At 45.1% G+C, this 20,915-nt stretch overlaps 1 protein-coding gene across 1 annotated transcript; it reads left to right on the top strand.

The window, feature by feature from the left end:
- Window positions 1-870: 870 nt before the first annotated feature.
- On the top strand, window positions 871-20,915 carry lrrc34 (leucine rich repeat containing 34; the record flags this gene model as incomplete). The annotated part of the gene is made up of 9 exons (XM_080793272.1): window positions 871-928; window positions 8,486-8,550; window positions 9,590-9,673; window positions 10,044-10,169; window positions 12,664-12,759; window positions 13,704-13,858; window positions 18,118-18,273; window positions 19,776-19,902; window positions 20,721-20,915. 9 exons carry the CDS (start codon window positions 871-873, stop codon window positions 20,913-20,915), a joined length of 1,062 nt encoding a protein of 353 aa, XP_080649398.1.

The raw sequence follows: 20,915 nt of genomic DNA, 5'->3' as shown, positions 1-20,915 counted from the left end.
AGACAGTCACCTTGAGGTTCCATCCAGGCGCTACGGCCACACAGCTGTGTTGGTTGAAGATACAGTCTACATCTGGGGAGGCTATCCTTACTGCAATGTGCTTTATGCATTTGATGTTGACTCCCACAGATGGTTCCAACCCAGGGTTTCTGGGACTGTTCCAGAGGAGAGGTGCTACCACTCAGCCTGTGTTTTGGAGAAGGTCATGTTTATCCATGGAGGACACACCAAGCTGACTGGATACACTAATGACATGTACAAGTTGGACAGCAGCACAATGGTCTGGACTTTAATTAACACCAGAGGAACTCCACCTCCTGATTCACAACATCACTCTGCCACCATCGTCAGGAAAAATATGTTTGTATTCGGGGGCTGGAGGGGGGGTCAGCACTACAACACCATCAGAGTGTTTGACACAGAGACAAACGCCTGGCTGGACACACCTTCTGCACAACTTCTACCAGAAGAACGCTGTTGTCATTCAGCATTTATCTACAATGGAGAGCTGTACATATTTGGAGGCAGCAACGTTAACCAGAACTTCAATGATGTGTGGAAATTCAGTCCAGAGACCTTCTCCTGGAAGAAGGTTGAGCCCAAGTGGAAAGTACCATGTCCAATGAATGGTATGTGCTGTTGCATTGTCGGAGATCGTATCATCCTCTTTGGAGGATGCAAAAGAGCTTACACTACCTCTGATGAGCTGTTCATCTTAGACTTGAGTCCTTGTCTTAAGACGTTATGTAAGCTAGAAGTTATTCAGTACGCTCTGGACCAATCAGAACTCCCACACGACATCAGTTGGGAACTGGCAGCCATGGCAACCAACGACAACAGACGACGACAACATCCGAGACCACATTCCAGATGAAGGAACAGCAGAAAGATCAAGGAATGATGGATCAACATCTCATCCCACCTGATGGTGAGCCACCTCTCAGCATCACTTAAAGACTATCTGGTACACAGCAAGCTAAAAGGATTCAACACACCAGCACGCCAGAGACCAGAATACTTCAAACCCAAACAAATAGTTAAAAATAGAACTACAAAATGCATGTTGGAGATTAAACAACAGCCAGCACCAGCAACTGTGTTTATTTAATCACATGTGAGAAATGTGGCTTACGATATGTCGGAGAAACAGGTAAAACAATAGCTGCAAGGCTGAGACAACACAGATACAATATTAACAATGCAAAAAAACAACTACAAGGATTGTTCAACATTGGCACACGGCATTTAAGCTCTAAAAGTATCTGGAATTCAATACAATCCCAACTGGACAGTTTTAGGACAAAGACGTTTTAATGAAAAACAATGGATCAAGAACCTCAACACGGATTTTCCTGGAGGTTTAAACATGCCAAAATAGTAGACAAGTTGTTTTGATTTTGTACCAAAACTCCACAGCCAACCTGGGACACGAAGCAAGAGGTGTCACTGACACCCAATGGGCCATTAGACACCGGGCCCAGGAAACAAAAGAGAAACTCATTACAGGACACCTTAAAATATAAATGTTAAATGGAAAAAGCAAATACTCAAATAACAAAAAAAATAATCTAGTTTTAAAGAATAGACCAAATACGTAATCCCAACGCTAAACCTAAACCTCACAGGAAGCCACGAGCTAGTCATAAAACCTGCCACTGGCTAATTGAGGAGCCATGGGGTGAATTAACCCTAAACAAAGACCCAATAAGGCTAAATAAACAAATCCTAAAACAATAGGGTAAACTTAAACTCAGGGATAAACTGGAGAAAATCTAAAAGTGGTTAGATCAGGCTTCCTTCAGATGCATGGCGAATGCACTCATTCCTTGCATTGTACTTACATAATGTAAGTACAATGCACTGAAGTCCCCTCAGTCAACCCCGCCACTCTTGGCCCTCTGTCTCTCTCTCGCTCACTCACTGCCTTGCTCTCTCCCACAATGTTAATGTTAAGTTAGTAAAGTTACACCTATTTTATGTACCGTAAATAACATGGTAAAATGTGCAGCATTGGGAGGTAAAGGGGAGACACTTTAATTGTGAAGGGACGACAGGATGAGGAAAGGTGTTGTTGCTAATTGTCGAGAGTAATGGCTGCGTGTGATATTGAACAGTCAAACTATTCGTATCAATATACGGCTGTATCAACAAAATAATGATGTCATAGGTATATGGGGGCCTCATATTTGGTCTTGAAACGGGCCTCCAGATTCCTAAGGCCGACCCCTGCCTCAAGGGCACCTTTTAGCCATTTGGCTATTCTGAGTGTCCAAAGAGCATTGATCACGCCTCCAGGTCTTTAGTTTACTCAAGTTATAGGTAATAAGACCGGGTACTTAAGACACACAAAATACAGCCCATAGTGTCTAGATCACCGTTTCCCAAACAGTGGGTCGCGACCCGTGACCCATTTGTGGGTCAAGTAACAATTCTTAATGGGTCATGACTCGAGTACAAATCCCATTTTATTTTCCTACAAACAAAAAGTATTTCCGCATCATTAAAAAATATATATTGTATACATTTTAAAACAAGCAAACACATAATTAATAATAATAATTAAGAAGTTACCGTTAAGAGTTAAATGACACGTATGTTACAGGTACTGTTACGAGTTAAATGACACGTGTGTTACAGGTACCGTTAAGAGTTAAATGACACGTATGTTACAGGTACCGTTAAGAGTTAAATGACACGTGTGTTACAGGTACCGTTAAGAGTTAAATGACACGTATGTTACAGGTACCGTTAAGAGTTAAATGACACGTGTGTTACAGGTACCGTTAAGAGTTAAATTACACGTATGTGACAGGTAGCGTTAGAGTTAAATGACATGTATGTGACAGGTACCGTTAGAGTTAAATGACACGTATGTTACAGATACCGTTAGAGTTAAATGACACGTATGTGACAGGTACCGTTGGAGTTAAATGACACGTATGTGACAGGTACCGTTAGAGTTAAATGACACGTGTGTGACAGGTATCGTTGGAGTTAGGAGTTAACCCATTCTGACCTGAGATCAGATTCATACGAGGTTTCCACTAGTGGACACACACTGGTCCGATTATCCCATTCTGACCTGAGATCAGATTCTAAAAAATGTCAGTTGTTCTTCGATTTAAAAAAATTGCAGACCTACAAGCTCCAATGGGACGTCACATTGTTTGACCAAACACTTGTGTTTGATTGCCCCCCCCCCCCTCCCCCATCCCCCCATCACACACAACTGTTTGGTCAAACCCACGAGACTTCCATTGGAAAAGCATCGAGGCAGCCGCCATAAAACACGGACAGCACAGAGGCATGTTGGTCTGATGTGTGTGTACGAGGCCTTAGAGTTAGGACATTCATAATATGATTCATCCTCACAAACACACCAAGCTGGCCATAGGGGGCGCTATAGCTCCTCTCAAAGAGCCAGAATGCAAAATGCTTGTCATTCAGCCTCACTTTGAGTTGCTCAGTGGACAGGGTTTCCTGCACAATGTTCTTGGCATGGCGCTGCGCCATGCCTGGAATTATTTGCGCCATGCCAAGCTATCATATAAAATAAAATAAAAATTAAAAATTTAAAAAAAGTTTTTTTTTTTTTTTTTTTAAAGGGGGCTAGTGAATCATGGTGTGTGTGATATGAAATGTCCAGTACCTCCCCAGTGTCTCCCCAGTGCCTCCCCAGTGTCCCCTCAGTGCCTTCCCAGTGCCTCCCCAGTGTACCCCTGAGTGCCTCCCCAGTATGCCCCTGAGTGCCTCCCCAGTGTCCCCCTGAGTGCCTCCCCAGTGTCCCCTCAGTGCCTCCCCAGTGTCCCCTCAGTGCCTCCCCAGTGTCCCCTCAGTGCCTCCCCAGTGTTCCCCTGAGTGCCTCCCCAGTGTGCCCCTGAGTGCCTCCCCAGTGTGCCCCTGAGTGCCTCCCCAGTGTCCCCCTGAGTGCCTCCCCAGTGTGCCCCTGAGTGCCTCCCCAGTGTCCCCCTGAGTGCCTCCCCAGTGTCCCCCTGAGTGCCTCCCCAGTGTCCCCTCAGTGCCTCCCCAGTGTCCCCTCAGTGCCTCCTCAGTGTCCCCTCAGTGTCTCCCCAGTGTTCCCCTGAGTGCCTCCCCAGTGTGCCCCTGAGTGCCTCCCCAGTGTCCCCCTGAGTGCCTCCCCAGTGTCCCCCTGAGTGCCTCCCCAGTGTCCCCTCAGTGCCTCCCCAGTGTCCCCTCAGTGCCTCCTCAGTGTCCCCTCAGTGTCTCCCCAGTGTTCCCCTGAGTGCCTCCCCAGTGTGCCCCTGAGTGCCTCCCCAGTGCCTCCCCAGTGTCTCCCAGTGCCTGACCAGTGTCTCCCCGTGCCTTCCCAGTGCCTCCCCAGTGCCTGCCCAGTGTCCCCCAGTGTCCCCCCAGTGTCTCCAATCGCAATACAAGAGCAATAATACGAATTAATCAAAATTTTCGACGTGCGGCCAAAGGCGCCATAAGCCCCTCCCCCCCCCACGCCCAGCACCATGCCAAAGCTTTTTCCTGCAGGAAACACTGGTGGACTGTCTCTCACACAGCGATATGGAGAAAAAAATCACACCCACGTGACGTGAGCGGCACTGTTATCACCATACATCACATTCCGTGCTCAGACAGTCAGCTTGAGCACATTCCGCGCGCGTACACACACACATACACACACAAATACAACACAGCTCAGTGTTAGGGAACGCTGTAGCGTGTGGAAGACCCGAAGATCCAGAGATCCATAGACCCCAAAGTAGCCCCAATGAAGTAATAAATATAGCAATAGAGTTCAAAGGGTGCCGATGAAGAACAGCTGCACTAATTGGCGTTGTTAAGGCGTGCATGGCAACAGTTTGTGTCTCGTGTGATTTCACACCAGAAGATATAAGATGATGCACCGTGTTGAAAATGACTCTAGACGTCGAGAGAGAGAAGAGAGACAGACAGACAGACAGACAGACAGACAGCGATGTTGTCTTGGACCGTTTTCAAAGCAAGAGGACCAAAGCGAGCCTATCATGCTGCTGTAACAGTGAGGAACAAACTGTATTCCTTTGGAGGTGGATGTGATGGAATGACCTTGGAACAGATGGATGTCCATGTCTTCAACACAGTGCCTTTATGCTGGAAGAAGTTACCTCCAGTGGAACCAGGAAGAGGAGACGGTCACCTTGAGGTTCCATCCATGCGCTGGGGCCACACAGCTGTGTTGGTTGAAGATACAGTCTACATCTGGGGAGGATACTGGGGAGGGGAAGGGGAGCCTTACTGCAATGTGCTTTATGCATTTGATGTTGACTCCCACAGATGGTTCAAACCCAGGGTTTATGGGACTGTTCCAAAGGAGAGGAGCTTCCACTCAGCCTGTGTGTTGGAGAAGGTCATGTTTATCCATGGAGGACACAATCTGACTGGATCCACTAATGACATGTACAAGTTGGACACCAGCACAATGGTCTGGTCTTTAATTAACACCAGAGGAACTCCACCTCCTGCTACACGCCGTCACTCTGCCACAATCGTCAGGAAAAAGATGTTTGTATTCGGGGGCTGGAGGAAGAGTCACTACAACACCATCAGAGTGTTTGACACAGAGACCAACGCCTGGCTGGACACACCTTCTGCACAACTTCTACCAGAAGAACGCTGTTGTCATTCAGCATTTACCTACAATGGAGAGCTGTACATATTTGGAGGCAGCAACGATAACCAGAACTTCAATGATGTGTGGAAATTCAGTCCAGAGACCTTCTCCTGGAAGAAGGTTGAGCCCAAGTGGAAAGGACCATGTCCAATGAAGGGTATGTGCTGTTGCATTGTCGGAGATCGTATCATCCTCTTTGGAGGGTACAAAGGAGCTGACACTATCTCTGATGAGCTGTTCATCTTAGACTTGAGTCCTTCTCTTAAGACGTTATGTAAGCTAGAAGTTATTCAGTACGCTCTGGACCAATCAGAACTCCCACACAACATCAGTTGGGAACTGGCAGCCATGGCAACCAATGACAACAGACGACGACAACAACAACAACAACAACAACAACCGAGACCACATTCCAGACGAAGGAACAGCAGAAAGATCAAGAAATGATGGATCAACATCAATTGCACTGCTCACTTCACAGGGGTGTGATTTTTATTATTATTACAGTATTAGTATTTTTCTTATGAAAGCAGAGAGTCTTTTGTTTCATACGGTATATAGTATGTACATGTCGCTATAGGCCTTATTTTGTGAATAATAGTTATTCGGGTCCATGCCTTCTCTAAAGTTCTCTGGTGGGCGCAAGCTGCATTCAAAAGCCAATTACTGACAAACTGTACATGGGATCAACGTGTATTTGTTTTCCACCTAAAAGTAGACATTCAGGGCTTTCATTCAGTGTGTAGTATGTATATGATATTATTTGTGTTCATTTTTATATCTGTCTGTCAATGTCTGTCAACTTCAACCTTCCATATCTCTGTTGTTTTTTCAAACGAGCAGCTTCCAGGCAAAAGCAGGTGTTAGAAAAAGGTCAATATCTCCAGAATGGAAGATGGTAAAATCATTAAAAAAAAATGTATGCTTGATTTATGCGGTGTGATACTCGCTATAAGAGGCCCCTCGCTGTGGGCCCCTAAAAAAGTTCAAAAGTCCAATGGAAATCGCTTAGCACCAGCAATCCTCAGTTCAATAGAAACTGTAGCACACTAAGTGTTAAATGGAAAAAGTAAATACTCAAATAACAAAAAAAATATCTAGTTTGAATTAACCCTAAACAAAGCCCAATAAGGCTAAATAAACAAATCCTAAAACAATAGGGTAAACTTAAACTCAGGGATAAACTGGAGAAAATCTATGAGTGGTTAGATCAGGCTTCCTTCAGATACATGGCGAATGCACTCATTCCTTGCATTGTACTTACATAATGTAAGTACAATGCACTGAAGTCCCCTCAGTCAACCCCGCCACTCTTGGCCCTCTCTCGCTCACTCACTGCCTTGCTCTCTCCCACAATGTTAATGTTAAGTTAGTAAAGTTACACCTATTTTATGTAAATAACATGGTAAAATGTGCGGCATTGGGAGGTAAAGGGGAGACACTTTAATTGTGAAGGGACGACAGGATGAGGAAAGGTGTTGTTGCTAATTATCGAGAGTAATGGCTGTGTGTGATATTGAACAGGCAAACTATTCGTATCAATATACGGCTGTATCAACCAAAAAAATGATGTCATAGGTATATGGGGGCCTCATATTTGGTCTTGAAACGGGCCTCCAGATTCCTAAGGACGCCCCTGCCTCCTACAGTCAAAGGGCTGTATTTTGCGTGTCTTAAGTACCAGGTCTTATTCCCTAACTTGAGTAAACTAAAGACCTGGAGGCGTGATCAATGCCATTTGGCTATTCTGAGTGTCCAAAGAGCATTGATCACGCCTCCAGGTCTTTAGTTTACTCAAGTTATAGGTAATAAGACCTGGTACTTAAGACACACAAAATACAGCCCATAGTGTCTAGATCACCGTTTCCCAAACAGTGGGTCGCGACCCGTGACCCATTTGTGGGTCAAGTGGCACAATTCTTAATGGGTCATGACTCGAGTACAAATCCCATTTTATTTTCCTACAAACAAAAAGTATTTCTGCATCATTTAAAAAAAATATTGTATACATTTTAAAACAAGCAAACACATAATTAATAATAATAATTAAGAAGTAGGCCTGGGCTGTGGCTCAGCAGTCCAGGCACCTTGGCTTTCTACAATTGCTACAAATGGCTAAAAAAACATGTGTATTTTTGTTTTGCGTCATTTTTTCAGACACAACATTTATGGATAAAATGAAGTCTGATAATGATGTATTGTGCATGTTCACATCATGTATACTTTACATAAGGCCTACTACTTAAGACCCATTTTTCAAAAGTTTTATTTTTTATACATTTTGGACGAAATAGCCACTTTTACACTGGCACTGGCAAGGGCCAACTGTAGTCTCTCAAACACACACTGGCACTGCCAAGGACCAACTGTTGTCTTTCACACACACACACTGGCACTGCCAAGGACCAACTGTTGTCTTTCACACACACACACACACACACACACTGGCACTGCCAAGGACCAACTGTAGTCTCTCACAGACACACACTGGCACTGCCAAGGACCAACTGTAGTCTCTCACACACACACACACTGGCACTGCCAAGGACCAACTGTAGTCTCTCACACACACACACTGGCACTGCCAAGGACCAACTGTAGTCTCTCACACACACACACACACTGGCACTGCCAAGGACCAACTGTAGTCTTTCACACACACTGGCACTGCCAAGGACCAACTGTAGTCTCTCACACACACACTGGCACTGCCAAGGACCAACTGTAGTCTCTCACACACACACTGGCACTGCCAAGGACCAACTGTAGTCTCTCACACACACACTGGCACTGCCAAGGACCAACTGTAGTCTCTCACACACACACACTGGCACTGCAAAGACCAACCTGTTGTCTCTCACACAGGGCTTGATGTCAGATACAACAACATCACCGATGACGGAGCCACACATCTGGCTCATCTACTGCAGGTAAAGTTGATAAACAACAAGGACATGATATTTAACGTGGATTTGATCGATCTGTGTTGACGGAGTACACACTGGTCTTATATACTGTATGGGCATTGGTTATAATACTGGATATTAGTGTATCTAATAACAAATGTTACAGGCAGCTCTGGCCTAGCCTGACAGAATTATACAGTATGTATATATATATATGCTCTAAATGTGATCAAAGACCAAATAGGATAATAGGATACACATTACCAAACATGAATATGTTTTTTTAAATACCGGTACTTAAAAGCCTATGAAAGTTGCTACAAAACAATAATATATTATTTGAATAAGGGGCCTTATAATAAATACAATTCTAGTTATTTTCATTTGACCTTGGCCTACCTCAGTATCTTAAAGGGACACTTCACCCTTTTTGCAAAAAAATATATGTTAATGACGTTTAGAAGCTTTAGAACACACTCCTGGGGGTCTTTATGTGTGTAATATGTGGTTTTAGATATTTTAGATTGTAGCAGTGAGCCTGTTGTCTCTGATGTCATGGACACTGGGCTCACTTCCTTCCTGGACTACATGTTGTCTCAGTAAGACAGCTCTCCCCCCTATCCACAAGGAGGAGCAGTGCACCAAATAATTATGGGAATTGTAGTCCAGGAAGGTGAGCCCAGTGTCCATGACATCAGAGACAACAGGCTCACTGCTACAATCTAAAATATCTAAAACCACATATTACACACATAAATACCCCCAGGAAAGTGATCTAAAGCTTCTAAACGTCATTAACATATATTCTGTTTGCAAAAGGGTGAAGTGTCCCTTTAATTTGTCTCACTTTAAATAGGCCAAGGTGTACAGTATAAGGACTTGTATTGGTAAGAGTAAAGACTGTATATTAAACACAACATTTAATAGTCCAAACGACCAACTCAATATACAAGAACGCTCGGCTTAAAAACCTACTCGCACGGACTTGACCCGGGTCAAGTCCGGCGACCTCGGAACAGTTGGAATTAAACACCCATTTTCATGTTCTCCAATCTCTATACAGAAGGACACAGCTCTGTGCTCTCTGGACCTGATGTGCAACAACATACAAACCCATGGAGCTGAAGTCCTTGCCAAGAGTCTGCAGGTAGACGCGCACACACACATACGCAGGCACGATGTACAACATACATTTACTTTAACCATTCTCTGTGTCTCTCTCTCTCTCTCTCTCCTCTCTCTCTCTCTCTCTCTCTCTCTCTCTCTCTCTCTCTCTCTCTCTCTCTCTCTCTCTCTCTCTCTCTCTCTCTCTCTCTCTCTCTCTCTCTCTCTCTCTCTCTCTTCTCTCCTCTCTCTCTCTCTCTCTCTCTCTCTCTCTCTCTCTCTCTCTCTCTCTCTCTCTCTCTCTCTCTCTCTCTCTCTCTCTCTCTCTCTCTCTCTCTCTCTCTCTCTCTCTCTCTCTCTCTCTCTCTCTCTCTCTCTCTCTCTCTCTCTCTCTCTCCTCTCTCTCTCTCCAGCATAACCACGCCCTCGTCTCCCTGAGGATGACGGGGAACAAGATAGGCCGGGCGGCCATGCATTTTGCCAGCATGTTACAGACGAACAGCACTCTACAGGAGCTGGACCTGTCCGACTGTGACCTGGTAAACATAATACATACTGTACACTGGACCTGTCTGACTGTGACCTGGTAAACATAATACATACACTGACTGGACCTGTCTGACTGTGACCTGGTAACATAATACATACACTGACTGGACCTGTCTGACTGTGACCTGGTAAACATAATACATACACTGACTGGACCTGTCTGACTGTGACCTGGTAAACATAATACATACACTGACTGGACCTGTCTGACTGTGACCTGGTAAACATAATACATACACTGACTGGACCTGTCTGACTGTGACCTGGTAAACATAATACATACACTGACTGGACCTGTCTGACTGTGACCTGGTAAACATAATACATACACTGACTGGACCTGTCTGACTGTGACCTGGTAAACATAATACATACACTGGACCTGTCTGACTGTGACCTGGTAAACATATTACACTGACTGACCTGTCTGACTGTGACCTGGTAAACATATTACACTGACTGTACCTGTCTGTCTGACTGTGACCTGGTAAACATAATGCATACACTGGACCTGTCTGACTGTGACCTGGTAAACATAATACATACACTGGACCTGTCTGACTGTGACCTGGTAAACATAATACATACACTGACTGGACCTGTCTGACTGTGACCTGGTAAACATAATACATACACTGACTGGACCTGTCTGACTGTGACCTGGTAAACATAATACATACACTGGACCTGTCTGACTGTGACCTGGTAAACATAATACATACACTGACTGGACCTGTCTGACTGTGACCTGGTAAACATAATACATACACTGGACCTGTCTGACTGTGACCTGGTAAACATAATACATACACTGACTGGACCTGTCTGACTGTGACCTGGTAAACATAATACATACACTGACTGGACCTGTCTGACTGTGACCTGGTAAACATAATACATACACTGACTGGACCTGTCTGACTGTGACCTGGTAAACATAATACATACACTGACTGGACCTGTCTGACTGTGACCTGGTAAACATAATACATACACTGGACCTGTCTGACTGTGACCTGGTAAACATATTACACTGACTGGACCTGTCTGACTGTGACCTGGTAAACATATTACACTGACTGGACCTGTCTGTCTGACTGTGACCTGGTAAACATAATGCATACACTGGACCTGTCTGACTGTGACCTGGTAAACATAATACATACACTGGACCTGTCTGACTGTGACCTGGTAAACATAATACATACACTGACTGGACCTGTCTGACTGTGACCTGGTAAACATAATACATACACTGACTGGACCTGTCTGACTGTGACCTGGTAAACATAATACATACACTGGACCTGTCTGACTGTGACCTGGTAAACATAATACATACACTGACTGGACCTGTCTGACTGTGACCTGGTAAACATAATACATACACTGGACCTGTCTGACTGTGACCTGGTAAACATAATACATACACTGACTGGACCTGTCTGACTGTGACCTGGTAAACATAATACATACACTGACTGGACCTGTCTGACTGTGACCTGGTAAACATAATACATACACTGACTGGACCTGTCTGACTGTGACCTGGTAAACATAATACATACACTGACTGGACCTGTCTGACTGTGACCTGGTAAACATAATACATACACTGGACCTGTCTGACTGTGACCTGGTAAACATATTACACTGACTGGACCTGTCTGACTGTGACCTGGTAAACATATTACACTGACTGGACCTGTCTGTCTGACTGTGACCTGGTAAACTAACATAATGCATACACTGGACCTGTCTGACTGTGACCTGGTAAACATAATACATACACTGGACCTGTCTGACTGTGACCTGGTAAACATAATACATACACTGGACCTGTCTGACTGTGACCTGGTAAACATAATACATACACTGGACCTGTCCGACTGTGACCTGGTAAATATAATACATACACTGGACCTGTCTGACTGTGACCTGGTAAACATAATACATACACTGACTGGACCTGTCTGACTGTGACCTGGTAAACATAATACATACACTGACTGGACCTGTCTGACTGTGACCTGGTAAACATAATACATACACTGGACCTGTCTGACTGTGACCTGGTAAACATAATACACTGGACCTGTCTGACTGTGACCTGGTAAACATAATACATACACTGGACCTGTCTGACTGTGACCTGGTAAACATAATACATACACTGGACCTGTCTGACTGTGACCTGGTAAACATAATACATACACTGGACCTGTCTGACTGTGACCTGGTAAAATATAATAAATACATCAGTGTTTATTATAATTATAATCGTTTATTAAAATCACTCCAAATCTCCAATTAATACGTCAGTGTTGATTTGAACATTCTATGACTCCAATCAACATCACAGAGCTAGGAGTACTTCAATGGAAATATGTACATACATACACACGCATGTGTGTGTGTGTGTGTGTGTGTATGTGTGTGTGTGTGTGTGTGTGTGTGTGTGTGTGTGTGTGTGTGTGTGTGTAGGACACCCAGAGTGTGATAGCGTTTGCCATCGTGTTGAACAACAACAAGAGTCTTCGCTCAGTCAATACCAGCAGACCTCTGCTCTTCAGCCAACAGGTACACGCACACGCACACACACACACACACTCACACACACACACACACACACATGCACGCGCAAGCCCGTCAACTTATAATGAAGCAGGGACCCACAGTCAGTAAACTTTTTTAAATAATGATCGGATCAGAGGATCGATCATACAATCATCCTCACTGCTGCTGTTCCACTACATTTCCTTCTGCCAAAACATTGCTACGAATATAAATAATATACACATCGCACTCAGTGTGCAAAAGGTTAGTGTCAAAGTGTCCTTGAGCAAGACTCTGAACCCCAGATTGCTCCTGATGTGCTGGTTGGTGCCTTGCATGGTTTCCACCGCCATCGGTGTATGTGTGAATGTGTGTGTGAATGTAATGCACCATAGCTATGTAAAGGTGTATGAATGTGTGTGTGAATGGGTGAATGTAATGCACAATCTAGGTAAAGCGCCTTGGATAAAGGCGCTATATAAATGCACCATTTAACATTTCTTTTACCAAGGATGTTTTGCGTGACATTTTTATTGCAGATTTCTGATCCGCGAAAAGCAGCGAAAAACACGACCTATATGTGCAAATACCTATGTGTCAGGTGTAAAGGAGCAACTTGGACACTCAGGCATGAAGGAAGCATGAGTTCAAGTCCGTTGCTCTCCCCATGTCCCCCATATATGGGGACTAGGTTGGTCTCCCCTTGTCCCCCATATATGGGGACTAGGTTGGTCTTCCCATGTCCCCCATATATGGGGACTAGGTTGGCGGAGGGTGTGTGTGAGCCCAGGATCACATTAGATGATTGACACAGGGGTGAAAAATGGGTTACAAAATCGTGGGATAAAAAATATAAAAAAAAAAAAGCAAATACCCATACCTATGTTGTTTTTTTCTTCAATCAACTTGGTATGAAATTAAACTTTACTCTATGTGTGTGTGTGTGTCTATGTGCGTGCGCGCGTCAGGAGGAGTGCACGGTGCACATGTCTCGCATGTTGGCGTTGAACCAGACCCTGACGGAGCTCCACCTGGGGAAGATGGGCATGACCGACGATGGCGTGGAGAGGCTGAGCGACGGGCTGAGGGTCAACCACAGCCTGCGCTACCTGGACCTGCGCTGGTCAGTCACCACCACACACACACCACACAACCACAGCCTGCGCTACCTGGACCTGCGCTGGTCAGTCAGTCACCACACACCACACAACCACAGCCTGCGCTACCTGGACCTGCGCTGGTCAGTCAGTCACCACACACCACACAACCACAGCCTGCGCTACCTGGACCTGCGCTGGTCAGTCAGTCACCACACTTTGAAAACCTCATTCAATGACCACTTAAAACCCTACGGTATATACTAAAGCTGGATGTCAAGTAGTGAAAATAGCCTCTACATCTACAAGCTCACGACATGATGATGTGAAAGTTTACACGTGAAGCCTAGCTGTGAAATGGTCTGCTCCAGCTGTTTATATATATATATATATATATATATATATAGCTTCATTGGAAAGGCTTCACCTCTAGTCTAGACTGTAGTAAAAAAGTGAAACGGACCTCAAGAACCAACACTTCTACAATCGACAACAACAGCATCAGGAGGAGTGTCACTGTTTGTGGTTATTATTAGAGAACACTTCCGAATTGTCAATGCCTATAATGGAAGACCTGGAAATAAGGAAGATACTTAATGGGTATCTTCGAGGGGCCAAGGGATTAACCCCATCTTCAGCCCTCACAAATATACAGTACACATACTGTAAATACCCTCGTCTCTACTCTAAACAACATGACAACTAGAACACTATGCTATACAACACACCTTCAGAGATTAAAATAGGGTGCATTTTGTGTCCCAAAACACAGTGTATTGTTAAGGGACGCAATAAAACAACAACCTCTGCATCCACGGGACGCACTACTGTACTGTTTTTTTATTCTAGTTTATTTTCCTAGCTTTAGTTATAATAATCATTTCTTCTTATGTTTTCTACATGAATATAACCACATTATATAACCATATAAAAAGGAGTTAAATGCTGCAATTTGTAAAAATGGCAAAATATGACTCCTAGGGCTGTATTTTGCATGTCTTAAGTACCAGGTCTTATTCCCTAACTTGAGTAAACTAAAGACCTGGAGGCGTGATCAATGCCATTTGGCTATTCTGAGTGGCCAAAGAGCCAGATCACGCCTCCAGGTCTTTAGTTTACTCAAGTTATAGGGAATAAGACCTGGTACTTAACACATAGACTGCTACAGGTTCTAGCGGACCCTGGCTTACTGGTGCTGAAGGCTTAACATGGGCTTTTTGAACTTTTTGGGGGGCCCACAGCGAGGGGCCTCTTATAGCGAGAATCACAATCGCATAAATAAAAAGAAAGCCCAACTTGTCCACTTCAATTTAAAAAAAAAATTATGATTCTACCATCTTCCATTCTGGAGATATTGACCTTTTTCTAACACCTGCTTTTGCCTGCACGCTGCTTGTGAAAAAAAACAACAGAGATATGGAGGCCTGAAGTTGACAGACATTTCAGTTCAGTTTTTTTAGTTCAAAAGACCGATATAAAATTGAGCACAAATAATATCCTATACAAACCATATACCGAATGAAAGCCCTGAATGTCTACTTTTAGGAGGAAAACAGTACACATTGTACACATATACAGTTTGTCACTAATTGGCTATTGAATGCAGCTTGCGCCCACCAGAGAACTTTAGAGAAGGCATGGACCCGAAGAACTATTATTCACAAAATAAGGCCTATAGCGACATGTACATACTATATACCGTATGAAACAGTAGACTCTCTGCTTTCATAAGAAAAATACCACCCAGAAAAATCACACCCCTGTGAAGTGAGCAGTGCAATTGCACTGCTCACTTCACAGGGGTGTGATTTTTATTATTATTACAGTATTAGTATTTTTCTTATGAAAGCAGAGAGTCGACTGTTTCATACGGTATATAGTATGTACATGTCGCTATAGGCCTTATTTTGTGAATAATAGTTATTCAGGCCCATGCCATCTCTAAAGTTCTCTGAAAAAGATAATTTTAGAGAGCATGGACCTAACAACTAAATATTCACAAAATAAGGCCTATAGCGACATGTACATACTATATACCGTATGAAACAGAATACTCTCTGCTTTCATAAGAAAAATACTAATACTGTAATAATAATAGAAATCACACCCCAGTGAAGTGAGCAGTGCAATGTTGCACTGCTCACTTCACAACATTGCACTGCTCACTTCACAGGGGTGTGATTTTTATTATTACGAGTAAGACGCGCGAACGCGGAAGGCGAACGCAGATCGTAAATTGCAATAACAATTAGAATAAATTACAGACATGATCTGCAGGGTGTCATAGTTAGTGCTTGGACCACGCCAGCTCCATATATGGTCACAAAAGACGCCATCACACTCATGTCACCATGACTCAGCCATAACCATATAAGGAGTCCCCAAAGCAGGACCACGCCATCACACTCATGTCACCATGACTCACAAATCACTCAGCTCCATATATGGGCACAAAAGGGCCAGGTCCACATATACAGTAAGCGGGACAGACAGACACACACACACACACACACACACACACACAGACAGACAGACAGACAGACAGACAGACAGACAGACAGACAGACGTGATCTGCTAGGTCTCATAGTAAGTGCTCATTGCATTCGCAATTACAGTATTAGTTTTTTTCTTATGAAAGCAGAGAGTCTTGATGCACATTATCTGATCATAAAACGGACTTGGAAACTTTCTTCAATCGTAGCCCCATATGTGCCCTCTCCCTACGCTCATTGAACTCATTCTGTGATTCGAGCTACAAACAATCGCAGTAACGGGGGGGGGGGGGGCAACTAGGCTTTGAGGAAATGATCTTGCATAATCAACATTATTGTCGATTGTCGTGTGCCGCTCCAAACATGTCCAGACATACCACTAACCTCATCGATCCAGTCTCGCGTATCTATAAGGTGAGACGCGAGACTGGATCGGATTGTGTCTGGACATGTTTGGAAAAAAAAACAACGACGATCGTGGATGGATCACATCCATGATGGATGCGGCAGAAGCAGAAGCAGCACGCAACGTTATTGTCGATTGTCGTGTGCCGCTCCAAACATGTCCAGACATACCACTAACCTCATCGATCCAGTCTCGCGTATCTATAAGGTGAGACGCGAGACTGGATCGGATTGTGTCTGGACATGTTTGGAAAAAAAAACAACGACGATCGTGGATGGATCACATCCATGATGGATGCGGCAGAAGCAGAAGCAGCACGCAACGTGTTTGGAAGAAAAAATACGAGAAAGCACCACCTGTCGTTGCAAGACAAACACCCGTATGTTGCTGATAGACAGATAATAATCGATCCGATTTTGTCCTGCCGTTCATTTTATCACATTAGGTGCAGGGCAGGCTGCTCGACGGTGAGTTTATAATAGCCTGTTGTAACGAGAAAGGGGGGTGGATGGATGGATGCCTTATGATGGATGCGAGCAAAGCAACAGCAGCAGCAGTACGGCTTGCGATCAGCGACCAACGTATCATGGCGGGCCCTCGATAATGATGTGCAATCTGTCCATGACTAACTCCACATGTTATTGGCAAACGTTACGTTATGAAATCAAATGCCGATCGTTGCAGGTTTATATACGGGCAGAGAGCAAATCGCGTTGTATCTTGTTCCGAGAATGAGAGTGAGTGCAAGCCTTGCAGTTGAAAGCAGTGGGGACTCGGGAGTGGGGGGGGAACTGCCAATGCGATCCAAGAGGAAGAGACCCCCCCCCCCCACCATTCTCCCTCGGGAGAAACCATGTAGAAACAGGAGGGGAGGGGGAATCGAGTGTATTCACACAAACAAGAGCATTGTCCCATCCATTTTAGATCCCCTGACATCTGCGTTGGTCTATGCCGGACGGCCGTCTCCAATACGTCGTACGTCCTCGCATAGACCAACCAATAGGCGGTGCCAGACGCTTCTCAGACCAACACCTCTTTTCAGCAGGGGGGGGTTTTAACTCTTTTTAGAGCCGATCGGTGTTACATTATGAGTTGTCCGGGCGCAAATATAGTTGAACCATAGTAATCAATAAAAAAACGTTTTTTGGACCATAAAACGTATAAAAACGTCTTGCGCTTCTTGCGCTCGGCTATAATAAAACGTTTAAAAACGCTTTGCGCATTCGATGAGTTAAGACACGCAAAATACAGCCCCTAATGTCATTGAAGTGGGACTCATAAAATGTCCCTGGGACTCATCTCTAAAAGACCATCCCTGCATCCCAGGACTGAAAACCTATTTATATGCACCTTGTCTTTATCTTATTCTCATCGCTATACTTGCAGTAACCGTGTGACACGCGACGGCGCGCGATGCCTGGCGGAGGTGCTGAAGCAAAACGCAGTCCTGGAAATCGTCGACCTGTCGTCCAATCGCATCGAGGACGACGGAGCCGTGTGGCTGAGCGAGGCGGTCTCGTGGCCGACGTGTGGCCTGAAAGCGTGAGTCAGTCAGTCAGTCAGTCAGTCAGTCAGTCAGTCAGTCAGTCAGTCAGTCAGTGAGTCAGTCAGCCAGTGCTCAGTCAGTCAGTCAGTCAGCCAGTGCTCAGTCAGTCAGTCAGCCAGTCAGTCAGCCAGCCGTCAGCCAGCCGTCAGTCAGTCAGTCAGTCAGCCAGCCAGTGCTCAGTCAGTCAGTCAGTCAGTCAGTCAGTCAGTCAGTCAGCCAGTGCTCAGTCAGTCAGTCAGTCAGTCAGTCAGTCAGTCAGTCAGTCAGTCAGTCAGACAGACAGTCAGCCAGTCAGTCAGCCAGTCAGCCAGCCAGTCAGTCAGTCAGTCAGTCAGTCAGTCAGTCAGTCAGTCAGCCAGCCAGTGCTCAGTCAGTCAGTCAGTCAGTCAGTCAGTCAGCCAGCCAGTGCTCAGTCAGTCAGTCAGACAGTCAGTCAGTCAGTCAGTCAGTCAGTCAGTCAGTCAGTCAGTCAGTCAGTCAGTCAGTCAGTCAGTCAGTCAGTCAGTCAGTCAGTCAGTCAGCCAGCCAGTGCTCAGTCAGTCAGTCAGTCACGCAACTTATATTTTCATTTTCAATGAACCTAACGCACACCGGCTCCGTCCGCCGCGCGGAGACGCACACGGTCGCAGACGGTGTGTGGTGGGCTTCATTAAGGCTTTTCAACTAATCATCTTAACCAGCGCAAATTATAATAACATGACCTGTCGGTGGGTACCTTGGGTTTTGTCAGTGATGTTAAAAGTACTCAATTGTTTTAAAAGTATAAATAATATACTGCCAATGCAGAAAATGAATAGTCTTCAGAGTAAAAGTACAAAACTATCTTAGAGAAAATTAAAGTTACAGCCAGGTATGGTGTGTGCGATATGAAGTGTGAGATTAGATTACCATAATGACAGTGATCATCATATTCCATCACACGGTGTGTGTGTGTGTGTGTGTGTGTGTGTGTGTGTGTGTGTGTGTGTGTGTGTGTGTGAGAGAGACACACACACACACACAAGATAAACATTCTAAGTATTACTTAGTTGGAAGTATAACACACCTGGGGTATCGGGTATCGGCAGGACTGTGTATGCCTCGATCCCGCCTCTAGCTGCCGCTGATTGGCCAGGCCGCTTGGTGGGCGGAGCGTCGAGTCTGCCTGAGAGTTCCCAGATGGATGGGAGCAGGAGGGGGGGGGGGGGGAACCCAGTCTACTCTCTGCTGCCCCATCTGGCGGAGTCAGGTACCTGTATAGAGTAGACATATTATCCTGCTCATTACTGGGCAGAAATGTATTACATAAATCTTCGTGTTTGAGCACAAAATGCATTTTGAGTAACCGCAAATGTTCTGTGTGCGCACTCGCTGTGCGGACCCCCCCCCCCCCACACACACACACACACACACACACAATCATTCTACAGTTGTGGCCCCCGGCACTAATCTAGTTGAACACCCCTGCTGTAAGCTCTAGGCAAACGCTCTCTCTCTCTCTCTGTCTGTTGTCTTTCAGGCTGTCCATCACCAGTAACAACATAGGGAGTGTAGGTCTGGTGGCCTTGGCTCAGGCCATGACGGTTAGCAGCACGCTCACTCACATCTATATCTGGGGAAACCGCCTAGAAGAGCCGGTCTGTCAGGTACGTAATGCGCACGCACGCATAAACCTTATAGTTACAGACGTACTGAATGTCCAGCTACGGCAGTATGTGGAAAAGGTGCATAACATGTTCAAGTAAACTCTTTTAATCTATCCGGGTACTTAGTTTAGACAGTTTTTGGTTTAGACTAGTCATTGGTTAGACCAGTCATTAGTCCTACAACAACTACAACCTATCTCAAACCCTCACCCTAAACCCTAACCTCCCACGGGGCAGCACACCTAAACCTAACCTTAGTACAATACAATGCAATCCATCTACAATTAATTCAATGTTTTAAACGGGAACATTAGTGTAGGATTCAAAACATGTCCTTTAAAAACGCTGAATCTACAGCAGCTGTATGACCCAGAGAATCAAAAGTTTGAGTGATCACAGGATGAATGACTACCTTATCGCTGCTCCGTTGATCAGGTGGACGGACTGACGCCAGGAGAATCTCAGTGGCAACCCCTGTATAAAATATAGACAAGGAATGTGACACAAAGCTTACAACACTGAATGACACAGAAGGTTGGGACCCATTTGTGGGTCATGGGTGGACAGTTGGACACGTAATGTAATTGCATGAACATAAATCAAAGAAATGCCATACATTAGAAAATAAATCTTCAAGAAGTCGTGAAAATAGCAGACCTATAAGCTCAACCGCACAGCGACGCATAGTGGGGCTTGTAGATCTGCTATATTCTCACTATAGTTTGGGTCCCTGCTGGTAAACATTAGATTTGTCTTTTGGGTCTTTGAGCTAAAACGTTTTGGGGGAACAACGACTCTATACTGATACTCCATACTAGGCGTTCAGAGAGCTGATGGCGAGCGGGCGGCTGGCTGCAGAGCGGACGGACGTCAGCGTCTACGAGGTGGACGGCCGGCTGCATCTAGCCGAGGTCTTTCACGGCCTGAGACGACATTACTACTGGACCCCGAGCTACGGCCGCGACGGCTGCCCCGCCACCAACGCTGCCCTGGCGCTCACAGCAGACACCTAA

This window comes from Protomyctophum bolini (assembly GCF_963924005.1).
Source record: "Protomyctophum bolini genome assembly, chromosome: 21".
NCBI classification, from domain to species: domain Eukaryota; kingdom Metazoa; phylum Chordata; class Actinopteri; order Myctophiformes; family Myctophidae; genus Protomyctophum; species Protomyctophum bolini.
This window is presented reverse-complemented; position numbering and strand designations above follow the sequence as displayed.